The sequence below is a fragment of the Monodelphis domestica genome, chromosome 4 (assembly GCF_027887165.1).
Source record: "Monodelphis domestica isolate mMonDom1 chromosome 4, mMonDom1.pri, whole genome shotgun sequence".
Classification (NCBI taxonomy): domain Eukaryota; kingdom Metazoa; phylum Chordata; class Mammalia; order Didelphimorphia; family Didelphidae; genus Monodelphis; species Monodelphis domestica.
The window spans coordinates 122732972-122747498 of record NC_077230.1 but is presented as its reverse complement, the minus strand read 5'-3'; the positions used below and the strand labels follow the sequence as shown (position 1 = coordinate 122747498).

Sequence of the window (14527 nt, the reverse complement as noted above, 5' to 3'; positions counted from 1 at the left end):
CAATGGTCTATTGCCACTGTTTCTAAGGCAACAACTCTATCATATTCATAATATTAAAAGTTTGTTTCCTTTTCATGATGCCAAGGAAAAATAAGTATTTGACCAAACTTGGATTTCAAGATGGCCACAAAATTCAAATTTTCTAGAGAAAGATATGTTTGTGTGTGGCTGCACATGCATGTGCATGCTTATTCTCCATTGACAGGTATTGTGCTTCCTCATTTCCTCAGTGTTCAGTGAGGATAAATGGGGAATGTTTGGGGGGGAAACATGCTGGTCTTAGGGTCAAAGGTCTTAGGTCTGATTCTGACTTTGCCACTTAAGTGTTACCTGGTAATTTCTAGTTCCCTTTAAGCCCAAGAATTGCAAAGTTCTTTGGGTTGACTATTTCTAGGCAATATAGGCCAAAGCTAGCTTGTAGTCACTCACTGATTTTATATTGTCCATTCAAATTGAAACAGAAATTGCAACAAAAGACCTCAAGTTGCTTCAATAGGCAAGGCAATTGAACTTAGCCAACTCTAGCCAACTATCAGGACTCTACATTATTGAATTAAATCTCAAGATCTTGTTCTATACATCAGCTGCAAACTTCTCCCTTTTTTAGTTTTGCTTTCCAGTCAGAGAGGAAGAGAACTGTAAAATAATAAAATAGACACATCTCGAGATTTTCCTTACTTCAGCTCTAGAAGGTACTGAAAAGTGATATCTGGCACTGAAGCTCCAATCCAATGAAGGTGAGCTTTTTGTCCAGTCAATGAGAAATCAGCTAACTTTTCCTTCAGATAACTGCTCTTGTTGCTGTTTTCTTCAAGCTACTCCAATAAAACATTTATCACTATCTGCTAAGTCTTCTACCAGGGTCTTCAATCTCTTCACCATAACAACCCAGATTCTGCCTCCTATTTCCTGGATCTTTCAAGACCATAATGCCCTACAGCACAAATTTCTCAACATCATCTTCCTTTCTATTTTGTGTCCTTGAAACTATTTCTTTATACTCATGTCATTCCCATTTTTAATTTTGAAAAGTTTTTCCTCTTGCTCTTCTGAACCATCAAACTATTCACTTAAAAATGACACAGAAGTTGTTATATCTTACTACAGAGTGATTTGTCTTTATAGTTATGTCACAGATCATTTTCTGTGTGAAACTTTTAAAATTCCATCTGAAAACTATTTTTCATTTGCATCTTTTAGCAATGTTTATTAAATCAAAATTCTTTTCCTACCACTTTTAGTCATCAAAATGTTCATCAATAACAGAGACAATAAATTATATCCTTAACCAATTGATATAATTCTTTTTTTTAACACAAAAATTCTTTCATTGCCCTTTTTGAGATTAACCTGCTCCCTGTGAAAAGGGAAGTTACTACCTATTGAAATTTTGTCTCAGATACTCTACCTCTATGACCTTGGATAAATCACCCAACTTCTCCAGGCTTCACTTTCCTCATATAGACAAAGAGGGTGTTGGATTGGAGGGTCTGTGACATTACGATCTAAATCTAATACACATATATTATCTATTTTATAGACATAATTAGATATAGACAAATGTTTTTGTGTATATGAGAGAGAGAGAAAGGGAAAGGGAGGGAGAGAGGGGGGGATTGAGAGATAGAGAAATGGAGGGAGGAAGAGAGAGAGAGATAGAGAGAGAGATGGAGAGAGGAAAAGAAGAAGAGAGAAAGAGAGATGGAAAGGAGGAGGTTAGGTAATTTATCCAATATGCATACATACATATATGTCATATAGATGTCACATAGACATCATGATATATGCCAAATGTATATATGCAAACATGTGTATGTATGTTTTATGTATATACAAATGAAAAGCTTAAATAATTTATCCAATGTTAAATATGTGTGTTTATACACATAAATATATACATAGACCCATACATTGTCTATTATATAGATCTATGTCACAATTATATGCATAAACATATAAACATCATATGCATACACTATATAGAGAAAGCTGGCAAAATTTATCCGATGTTATATGTATATATACATGCATGAACACATATATGTGTGGGAATATGTCGTGAATGTGTACACATGTATAATAGACAAACATATGGAGGGGTTCTATGTTCATGTATATAGTGATCCCATACCATATCTGGGTAGATATAATATAGCAATTATATGCTAGATAATAGAGATGTGTGTGTGTGTATAAGCATATACGTGCACACACAGATACACAAGGCACATGATCTACCTCGAGTCACAGCTTAATTGTCTTACCTCAGAGCTAGCATGTGTTTGAGTCAGAATTTGAAAAGCAGCATTCTTGACTTCCAAGCCAGTTCTCTATCCACTGTATTACCTCAGGCATTTGTATAACACTATATATGTAATATATATACGTGAAATCTCACAGATTTGAAATTTTATACACATCATGTGATACATTAAACTATTTTACTAATACCTTTATTTTATCAGTCATTTCTAAGTGAGTCAGTCATACACACACACACTCAGTAGACACTTCCATTGTAACAAAAACTACAGTTAAACAAAACAAATCAACACATTGGCCAGGTCACAAGCACTTCTGGCAGGCGGTATCATTAACACTCCAGGTCATCATAACCTAGGCTCTCTCTATCTTCCTTTCTCTGTCCCTTCTCCTGTTTTTTTTAAGTTTTCTTTTTTTAAAAAATGCAGCTCTCAATTTAGCTCCCCTGGCATCATCAGGGCACTTGCATTAGTTCAGTTTTTCCTCTTTTGCAATGTCCTCCATTCAGGGAGTCACAGTTCCACATCTGAATATTTAGTCACAATGAACTCATTTAACAAATACCTATTAAGCTTTGATTGTATGTAGTGAGGCATGTTAGGGATATCATGTGAGTGGAGGACTGCTCTTATTCACTGTGTAAAGAGTACTGAGAGAGGACCCTTTGATTCTAACATCTTCTTCTCTATGAAGATGTTAGTCATCTGACAAGTCTTCCTCAGTTCTCTTTTTTTACATAACTTCTCAGAATTACTGTCCATATTCTCTCTTCTACTACTCAAAGAAAAGTTATGTATAACTACTCACACTTGATCCCATTTCCTCCTGCCTCCTCTAGGACTTCTCTCCAGTTGTCATCTATTTCCTCTTAGGCATCTTCAGTCCCCCTTTTCCAATATATTCTTCCTACTTAACTACAAAAATGATCAAGGCTCTTGAATAACAAACCTTCCCTGACCCTTCAGCAACATTCGGCTATTGTCTCATCCCTCACCCCCACTTTATTGCTAAACTTTTTGAAAAAAAATTTATCAAGTTTTTCTTCTTTCTCAATATTTGTTTCTTCTGCTCCTTGGTACCTGGCTTTTTTCCGTGAATATACCACTGAAACTACTCTCCAGTTGTCACCAATCATTTTCTAAAACCAAATTCTTTCACTTTTTGTTTACATTTTCATCCTTCTTTTCATAGCTTTTGGCATTGTTGAAAATGTGACCTTGGACAAGTTACTTAACTTCTTTGGGTTTGTTTCCTGATATGTAAAAGGAATGGGGTGGATAAACTGATCTCTAATGTGCCTTCCACTATAAATCTTTTATTCTATGACTACACTTCCATTGAATCTTCTCTTTTCTCTGTATTTCAGCATCCTTCCCTTCCTGTTTCTTTTGCTCCCTTAAAGTCTTCCTTTGCCCTCTACTGTTTCCCTTGAAAATCTCATTAATTTCTACAGAATCAACTCTTTGAAGATCTCTCCAGCCAGACCTAATGGGTTCTAGATTTTCATCTTCAACTACCTGAAGTATGTCTATACCTGGATTTTTCATAGATCTTCAACTTCATATGGCTCAAACTGAGATCATTCTTTTTTCCCCCATAAAAGTATGCTCTACCTTCTGATTTCTTTATTTTGGTCTATGGAACCACCATTCATCCAGTCTCTCTTGTTATTAACAATGGGACTTTTTGACTCCTCCTTCTACCTTACTTCTCATCTAATAAATTGTCTTGATTTCACCCCCATAACATTTCTATTATGTCTTTTCTCTTTCAGTTGTCAATACTCTCATGAATTTCTCATTACTACACACCAAGGCTATTAGAATAGTCCCCTTGCATGTTTTCTCTCCTCTCTTCTTTCCCCCTCAAATTCTGGCAGATCTTCTTTTTCACCCCAAAATCTGGAAATGGTCACTTCTATACAAATACTTTCAGTATGGCTACCTAGCAACTATCAAGAAAAATTCAAATTTCTCAGCCTGGCATTCAAAAGCCTTCCACAGGCTGACGCTATTCTACCTTTTCAGCTTCATCTTATATTTCTCCATTTTTATTCTCTCAGCCAAAATACACTATCTACCTCTCCTAGCAAATAGACGTGCATGAGTGTATACACACACACACACACACACACACACACACACAACACAATGTTTCATAGTTTCCTGTTTTTGCTTACACTGTTCCCTATTCCTTGTAATAAGAGATTATTTTAATGTAAATGATAACTAAAGGTCAGGACTATTAATCTTCCTTTCTCCCTTCCTCCATTCTTCCTCCCTTCCTCCTTTCTTCCTCCCTTCACCCTCCCTTCTTACCTCCCCTTCCTATTGATCCTTCTATTGGTCTCTCTAAATCAACTCAACTTGAGTTTTATGATGTCTCAAATAAAATATTCTTTCTCTTCACTAAATTAAGTAAGAGGTTTATTGGGGAAGAAAGGAAAGATAAGAAATGAAAGGAAAGAGGGTTTGGGGTTTCCCTAATACTAGAATAAGTCTTAGGTTGGAGGATGGTGGAATATAGATCAATTTGGGGAAATAGGCTGACAGGTCTGGAAGTTCAGTCACTGAATCACAACAGAGCAAATCAGAGAGAGCTGGACTTTGTCCTTCTTTCTTCTGTCCCAAAAGCCAAGAGACCACCTTCAGGCTTCAGTCTCCAAGAGCCAAGAAACTACCTTCAGGCTTCACTCTCCAAAAGCCAAGAGAGTCCTGACTTTTCTGCCTTCAAAGCCAAAGACTTCAGACTTCAGTTGGTCTGATCCCCTTCTTACAACCATTTCTCCTGGTCACATTCCAAATAGAATGCTCTTGTTTGAATAACAGGTCATCAGTCCCAGCCACTCCAGCTTCTGCTGCAATTTCTCACTTCCACATCCCAATTTCTCACTTTCACATCCTAGAATAGCCCCTTTCCCCCTTTTTATCTATTGAATTTCTCTCCATCCTTTAAAATCCAACCAAAGAACCACTTCCTCCATTGGGGTGGGGAGAGGAACACTTTGTACAGGTAGATATTTTAGATACTTTCATATTTCCATGGTTCAGAAATCATGACTCCCATTTGCATTCAACCAGGCTACCAAAAAAAGATTCATTCAATACTAGCTTATCTATTAGTTCTTAATTCTTGCAACCAGCATAAGGATAGTATTACATTTTCTAAATTCAGGCACACAGCAATTAAATTTTACATAAATCTATGTATATCCCTTCTTTATTATTCCCCGTTGTGAAAACAATTCAAATATCCTTAAACTGTAGCCTCCTGTGGTGACTGAGAAATACACTTCTGTGGAGTTTTCCCATTGACCAGGAGCCTGGAAAGACCACATTAAGTTGATACTAGCCTTGATGTTACAATCTAGTAATCTGTTCCTAGTGATATTTATAGACATATTTTTCAATGTCAGGATGTTGGTATTCCCCAAATCAAAAAGAACTATGGTGTTTGTCCAGTTTTGATTAACTCAGGCCAAGTTCAAAATGGATTTTTTCTTCATTATGTAAAAAGGTATTAATCTTTCAGTAGAACATAAATTCTGGAAGAAAACAAAGGCATGCCAGTTCACTTAATTGTCCTAGGAATAGTCCCTTTCACTGATATCTGATTTTATTTTTATATGTGTGTGTGAATTTATAAATATATATACGTATATATTTTACCATCACAATTTCAATATATTACAGGTTGGCAATAAGAAATTAAAGGAAATTAAAGGGAGGGGCACAGCTAGCTGACTCAGTAGAATAAGAACCAGACCTAGAGATGTGAGGTCTTGGGTTCAAATCCGGACTCAGATTCTTTCCAGCTATGCGATCCTGGGCAAGTCACTTAACCTCCATTGTCTAGCCATTACTCTTCTTCTGCCTTGAAACCAATGCACAGTATTGATTCTAAGATGAAAGGTAAGGATTTTTTAAAAAAGAAATTAAATGGAAATTTTGGAGGAGTTTTGTGGAAGTCACAAATGACATTTGAAGGCAAGAAGATGACAACAAAAAGTTTAGAAACTCAGAAACACATACTAAACCCAAAAAACTGTAAACATCCCATAAAAGAAAAAAGAAAAAATGCATACTTCTCCGGCATGAAGGAAGGGCCAAAAATGTTTACAAGACTTTTCCAGATTGCAAGGGTTCTACGTCCCTAACCCCTGTGAGGTGGAAACAACAATTGTATGTTTCTAGATTTAGGATCATATTAGGGTCACAGAGTCAAAAATCTAGATCCAGAAAGAACCTTAAAAATCATCTAGTCCAAAACTCTCATTTTACAGGTGAGAAACTGAAGCCCATAAAAGATAAGTGACTTGCCTAAGGTTACATGTGTATTAAATAATGGTATGCCAAAGAGCACTGATTCTGGAGTCAAGGATCTGATTTCAAAGCCAACCTCTGATACTACCTGTGTGACCATATAAACCATTTTATTTCCCTAAAGTTTCCTCATTTGAAAAATGAAGCTAATAAATTAGATGGCCCCTTGGGTCCCTCTCAGCTCTAGACCTATGTATGCCCTTAGGATATGGATGTGGCATTTGGACCCAGGTGTTCTGACTCCCAAACAAGGACTCTTTTCAATGTACTATGCTATCTCAATAATAAATACTGAACAAAAATGATCCTCAAAAATTATGTCTGATTCAGAAATATTCTCAGGATCTGCATTAAAATCAAAAAGTTCACTATAGACCATTTATCTAAAAGTCTTATCATAAAATTGCTCTAATTGGGAAAGAGGAATGACAAACTTTCCCTGGAAGGTCTAAACTCACATGAAGTACAATTGTACTATGATCCCTTAAAAAGGCATTTAATGAAAGAAAAAATTCACTAACCTGAATAGCAAAGTCTCATTCTGTAACTAGATATTTTGCATTTCTAGAGTTGGTGCTAATCATTTGTTTGAACTAAGAAGCCCCAATCTTTTTTTTCTCTTTTTTAAAAAAACCCTTATTGATAGTTCTAAAACAGAAGAGCAGTAAGAGGTAGGCAATTGAGATTAAAGGTCTTCTCCAGGATCACATAGCGAGGAAGGGTCATCACATTGGGACCCAGGCCTGGATCTCTGTCCATTAAGCCACCTAGCTGTCCCTCCCCAGTCTTTATTTCTGGCTTGAATCCTAGTAAATGATATCATGTATGAATTTTATCTCACAGTAGAGACCAAGCCCCTGTCAATATTTTTTACATATTAACACAATTATATTTCCAAATGTGAAATTATTATCCTTCCCAGAACTACAAACAATTGCTGTACTCTAGTAAAGTGTTCTCTCTTCTTGACTTTAATCCTGATAGGGCACACAGATCCTTCAAATTAATCAAACTTTTGCTGGACTCCCACTATGTGCATCCAAAGCTCATAATGGCTGCCATGTCCTGACTGAGTCCCCTATGTCCACTCCCATCAAAAACCATATCTTGGGACTTAATGCTTTCATTCTTTATGAATGAGATGGCAAACTGTATATTGCCTCGGGGTAGCTAGATGGTGCCACAGATAGAAAGCCAGTCCTGGAGTCAGGAGAATCTATGTTCAAATTTAGCCTCAGACATTTACTAGCTGTGTGTCCCTTGTTGTCTCTGTGTCCTCGTCTGTAAAATAAGCTGGCGAAGGAAATAACAAACCATTCCAGGATCTACCAAGAAAACCCCGAATGGGATTGCAAAGAATTGGACATGACTGAAATGACTGAATGATGAAAAACAAACAAACAAACAAACAAACTCAGTTCTGTTTTACCCATTGATTTCTACTTTCTGTATCCAGAATATACCTTGTTCTCCTATCTGCAAACATTTGTTCAACCCCTCTTTAAGTCTGAAAGTCTTCCTCCCCGCTTTTGTCTGTTGCATCCCTACCTGTCTTTCAAAGCCCAATTCAAATGCTGTCTCCTCCTTGAGGAAGCCTTTCCTGATTCCACCATCTATAAAAAGTTTTCCCTCAGACTTTCCCTTTGGACTTGTCCAGTGCTTTCATGTAGAATTGTGTTCATAGCTACTGCGTGCCCCAAAAGCATTTATTTAGCTCCCACTATGTGAACGACTCTATACTAGGTATTGGGAATACAAGACCAAAAATGAAACTGTTCTGGTCATCAATGAGCTCATATCCTGATAGCTAGCTATGTGCATTCACTAGGCGGTCATTTCTGAGAGCAAGAACCATGCCTGTGTTCCTAAGCTTTGTACCTCCCTATGGGTCTAGCAACAGAAATGTTCTGTGCATGGGAAGCACCTGACAGTACTGCTGAATTCCTACATAGCATATAATGTTCTCTTCATTCTGCTCATTTCACTTTTCATAACTTCACATAGGTCTTTCCATGGGTTTTTTTTTTCAGATTAAACTTTGTATTATTTCTTGTGGCATACAATTGTATTCCATGACTTGTTCATCCATTCCCCAATTGATAGGCATTCCCTCGACTTCCAGTTCTTTGCCATCACAAAGAGCTGCCATAACTATTTTGGAATATACAGGTTCTTTTCCTTTTACCTGATCATCTTAGAAAACAAACCTAATAGTGGTTTTAATGGGTCAAAAGGTACACACTAGAAATATTAATTGAAGAATAACTTTTATATGTCCATCTCCAGGGAAAGAACTGATAAATCGAGATAAGCAAGACATGGTTTTATATATATATACATATATATTTTTGTCAAAGGATGCCTTCTCTTGTGCATGGAAGGGAAAGAGGGGAGAAGATACCTGGAGATTTTAATGTAACAACAAATAAATAAGTAAAGTTATTTTTTTAAAAAAGCCTTACTGCATAGCAGCCAGGCTCAGGCAGGCAGTATGAAGCCTGAAGAGCCAAAGTTTAAAGCCCTGTTTGGTTCTGTTGGACTTGAAGACACAGGCTAGTATTCATCTGCAATTTTGTCTCCATTTATGCTAAGTGAAGGGGCCTTTTAAAAATCCAAGAGCACCAATGTATCTTCCCTCCTGCATTAATCAGACAATAAGTAGAAGATGGCTTAAGATTAAAAGTGTCTAATATCTAAGTTTTATTATCTTCTCTCCCCTTTTTCCTTTCTTTTTTTTTTGGTTTTTCTCTTAGGGAGTCAAGGACAAAAAGGAACAAAAGGAGAAGCTGGAGTTGCAGGTATAGTACTTGCTTGATTTTAATTTCTCAGAGAGATGACAAGAGTCTTTGCATTCAAATGGCAGGTCTTTGTGACTTTGAAATACACACCAGCAACTCCCTTTTCTCCATCCTCCCTCTCTCCCCAAAGTCATAATGGACTTGAAAGGAATATATGGAAATCCAGGGCTTCTGGTTCTTATACCAGCCCCAAGTACGGTGGGACATCAAGGAAGTCAACAGATCTTTGGGAGTCCCAATGGGAAGAGAATAATGTAAATGCATCATCAAAATGGAATGTGGTAGGAATGGAAGGTATTGATGGAGAATCACCAAATGCCTGTTAAGAGCTTTATAATATAGCAAAATGTTTAGCATATATACAAATCTTTTACATTTGGATAAAATGAGGTAACTAGGTTCACCAACTATGCAAGAGACTAAAATCACAGATCTAAAAGGTTCTGTTCAAATCACCTCATTTTCACCGTTGAAACTCATATACCTGTTTGCTGCACCACCATATCTTGTTCCCACCAGACCAGGAAAATAGCATCATATATTTAGATCTAGAAAGAACCTTAGAGGTCCTCCAATCCAATGGCTTCATTTTACAGATGGAGAAACTGAGGTCCAGAAAGCTTAAAATGATTTTGTCAGGAGCACACAGCTTATATCTAAGTCAAGATTTGAACCCAAGACTTCCTGACTACAGAAGTATTGCTCTATTCCCCATCTGCCTGGAGACAGCATACTCAGACTAGGGCTACTCCACAAAGACATGGAAGTCAAGACAGCTGAACATAACCAAGGAGACAAGGGCATCTCACTGATTTCTTTGGGCTTTTATGGTCTCACCATTTGAAAAATAAGCAACTGGATGATAGGGTACATTAATCACTTGACCATGGGTCAAGCAGACTAGTTTGAGCTATATCAGGACAAATAACCAGTTTTACTGATACTCTTCAGCTAAACTAATTTAATTGACAGATTGTTATAGCCTTCAGGATTCTGGGAATATTTAACCAAAATCTGAGGCCCAGAGGAATTGGTCACACAATTAGTAAGAGACATTACTGAGGTTGAAATTAGGTCTTTTGGCTCCAAATATGTGTTTTTCCTACTAAACTCCACTCACACTTTTTTACCTCATTGTGGAATCTGAGGACAGCAGGAACCTCACAGGACTGAAAAATCTCTTGCAATTGAATATTCAGTCCCTGCTAGTTCTCACCCTGTCCTGTCCCTCTCAACATCTTGCCCCATTAGGTAACTGATAAAAATACTGGGATAGGAACCACTTACCACCTCTTTTCTCTGCTGTAGGCAGACCAGGTGAGAAAGGAGCCCAAGGAAGAATGGGGGACAAAGGAGCACCTGGCTTAGCAGGCACCAAGGGAGAAAAAGGACAGAAGGGTAAGGCTGGTTTTGTCGCAAGCACACGGGCGCGTGTATGTGTGTGTATATGTGTGTGTGTGTGTGTGTGTGTGTGTGTGTGTGTGCTGACACTAGGGAGGATGTCAGTCAACCTCTCCTTAACAGATGGACCTCAGCTTAATATCAATCAATGCCCTCTGGAGAAGATTCTATAGTCCGTCCCTATCACCTTCTATTACCTGAAAAGTTCTTTCTTAGATCTAACCTACATCTTTTGTATTGAAGATTAAGCCCATATCTTTTTTGTCTAGGGGTAGAGGTGGAGAATAGTTATAAGTTGGAAAGTCTCTCCAAAGGAAATTTAATAAATTCCTATAATTCATTTCAATTTAATCCCATTCACTGATAGATGCCTGGGCAGGACAAGGGAGAACTTTATCTCCTCCCTTGCCCCCAATCAATTGCAGTTGCAGGAAAGAAAGAAAACTCAGAATGACTTGCCTTCAGAATAACTCAGTTTCTTTCTTTCATCACAGGTGAGCTAAGACAACAAGGTATGTCCATTTTTTTTCTTAATTTATCCTTTAGGGGAGGAAGACACTAAAATCTTCTATTATTGCAACATGACCTGGATATGGCTCTGGGTCCCAAAAATCATAGTCATTTGGTAGACCCAGCAATGAACCATCATCTTATACTAGCTCAGAGACTCAGAGATTCACCCACAGAAGGTTGGTCACCATTTTATGGATTTGATTAAGGAAACCATTCAAACAAAAGCTTTGAGATCTGTGTTGGTGGAGGAAGTGCTCATAACAAAAAAAAAAGCCACAGACTTTTTGAAATATTGTCTCCACTGTACAAGAACAGGCAGAGATGAGAGGAAGCTAGCTACCAAAAAAAAAACTTTGATTATTTTTCCCTCATATTACAGTATTGCTCTTTGCCTTCAGGAATCAGGTATATATCTGGCAAATACTAGACATATCAGAGGACTGGTTGAGGATCTCTACCTCCAATTCAGAAAATTTCTTTTTCTTTTCATTTTTTTCTTCTATGATATTGATCAAGTCTAATCAGACTGGATTTGTAAGACCAACAAATATTCAATCTGGTAACTGTCCTTTGGAAGGCTTGTTCCCTGAAATTCTAAGGGGTACCATCCCATGAAGGAAGAACTGACTTCAGAATCAGTAAGACCAACCAAGGCTTAAGTCTTGCCTCTGAAATATACTAGCTAAGTGGCCCTGGGTAGGTCACTTAATCTCTTGGTTCCCTAATCAAAGATGTCTATAAGATGTAAGGCAGATTCATGATCTGCACTGCCAGAGAGACCTTCTTCAGGAGGAACTGGATCCCTAAACCAATGAAATGACAAATTTAAACAAATAAATCAACAAATTAAAAAATGGAGAAGGAAGGGAGGGAGGGCGGGTGGCTAACTGATTTCAGGCAGTGCTCACTGAGAGAAGTATGAAGTACATATGATTCAGCTAATTCTATTAAAATAATTACTTTTAAAAATACTCTTTAGAATGACACTATCCATTTAGCAAGGTTATGTAATGTGACAGTTGAATTCAAGTGGATAAAGCAAAAATATAGTGGTAATTAAGAGCAATGAATAAAGCTGAAGAAGGTGAGAATTCTTCAGAGAAAGAAGTATATGGTCCTAGTCATGCTTGGAGTAAAGCAGAAGGCACTCTGGGTCAGCCCATAAGTCCCAGGAATGCCAAATCTGAAAGGTTAAGAAGGTGGCCAAGAGAGATTTAGTAGCAAGAGTTAGAAATGCAAGAAGTCCATACACAATGTCTCAGAACCAATGTACAGGGAACAGTGGGTGTCAGTAAAACCAAAACTATTTTGTGGTCCAAAGGAGCTGGATTTCTGTCTTTGTGCCCCACTGGGTATTGTTATGGGACAGAACAGAGGTTTCCTCACATGTTCCTTGCATGTCTTCTCTACCTTCCCCTCTCCTCTAGACTCCCGTGTTAGAATTGCAGGGGGAGGGACTCGAGGACGGGCTGAAATTTACTACAGAAATTCTTGGGGCACTATATGTGATGATGACTGGGACAATAAGGATGCCACTGTCTTCTGTCGTATGCTGGGCTACTCCAGAGGAGACGGATACAGTGCAGGAGGAGGTAAGTCACAAACTGAGAGCAAACCGATGAGGCAGTATTCCTCAGATACCGATTTGAGGGATTACAAATTCCAAAATGATTTTCATGAATTGGAAGTCAAAGACTTAGAAAACTTTTGTTTAAAAAGATTTCCCCCAATATCACATTACTTAAAAATTTCATTTGGGTCATTAAGCTCTTCTCCAAACCATTACCCCCCTAAAGATAAGTCCAAAAGCTATTCACACCCATTTTAATTATTTTAATCTACTAACCAGATGACTTTCTGCTAAACCCTTAGCCACCAAATGGAAGTGAAGTTTTAACACATGCGTATAGTGGGGAACTTGAAAGGAAGGAAGAATAGGGTGAGTTGATGCAGGAGGTAATTTTGGACAGTTAGAATACAGCATGAGGGCTCTGGACACCTGGAGAACAGCAAAGAAGGGCTCTTGAAGGGAGAGATCACTATGACCTCCAGTACTCAAGGAAGATTTGTAAGGAGGAAATAGAACCTAAGCCAAGCCTCAAAGTATAGGTATCATTTCCACAGGTGGCAAGAAAGTATTGGGGGAGGAAGGAGGGAGTAGTGCATAGCACAGCAAAAGGTATGGAATGTAAGGGGATATGGAATAGGGCAGAGGTGATGACAGTGGGAAAAACTAGAGGCAAGAAAACCCGGTAAAAGTCTACTGTAGTAGTCAATGTGTAATGTCAAGGTTTGGGGCAGAATTTGTGGCAATGGTAAGAGAGAGAAAGAGAAAGGAAAGACATTTTGAAAGAAAAATCCATAGGACTTAGCAGCTGAATGATATGTGGCCAAACTCAAACCTTTTATGAGGACTCCAATATTAGCTTTCTTAGATAATCCTGCCATTATATCCACTATATATCTATATATATATATAGACTGCTGTGAGTTGTTTTGTCCTGAATTGAAAGCCTTTGATTTAATTATCTTTTTCACTGTTGTCATTTGAAAGGTATTGGAGAAATTTGGTTGGATAATGTTGAGTGCTCAGGACTTGAAAATACCCTCTGGGAATGCCAGAAAAATGCCTGGGGCTCTCATAATTGTGGCCACAGTGAAGATGCTGGTGTGGCATGCTACTGACTGTCCCAGAGAATATCTCATCTTGTCCCCCAATTCCTCAAAGTCCAAATTATAACCTGGGTGCCAGTCCTTACTTAAATGATGTTTAACTAGCTTCACTTACAAGATGTCATTTGTTAAATACACGTGCATATCTGTGTGTGAGTGACTTTACCCTGTAGCACCATATTCTGACTCTGGAAAGATCCTTAAGAAAAATAAAAAGAAAAGAAAACAAAGCTCTGCTTGACACTCTCAATGGTTGTGTTTTGTTTGATTAGAATCAACATTGAAAAGTTAGGCTAATCCTCCATTCCTAGACTAGAGGTAGGTCCCAGACAATGAACTGATCCAAGCCTCCAGAACTGTCCCAACTGCAAGTTGCTTCCTTTCCTTTTACATGGTTTTATGAAAAACAGAACAAGTCCTATGCATAGGCAGACTGAATGGCAGTCTGTGTGTCATGACAAGATGGGTACTACGAAGCTCTTGTCTCAAAATTCTCTCCCCCAACTTTCTGTATGCCCAGAAATACTACCATCAAAGTGGTCTGGTAGTCAAAGTTAA

The 14527-nt window shown here is 37.9% G+C and overlaps 1 protein-coding gene across 1 annotated transcript in view; it reads left to right on the top strand.

Moving 5' to 3' along the window:
* Positions 1-14219, top strand: part of MARCO (macrophage receptor with collagenous structure) — a 66127-nt gene extending 51908 nt beyond the window's left edge. Inside the window, exons 13-17 of the mRNA XM_007494065.3 lie at positions 9338-9382; positions 10691-10780; positions 11278-11295; positions 12724-12888; positions 13851-14219. Of these exons, the coding sequence (XP_007494127.2) occupies positions 9338-9382; positions 10691-10780; positions 11278-11295; positions 12724-12888; positions 13851-13981 (449 nt within the window). The 3' untranslated portion in view covers positions 13982-14219. The remainder of the gene's footprint in view (positions 1-9337; positions 9383-10690; positions 10781-11277; positions 11296-12723; positions 12889-13850) is intronic.
* The last annotated feature ends 308 nt before the right edge of the window (positions 14220-14527 follow it).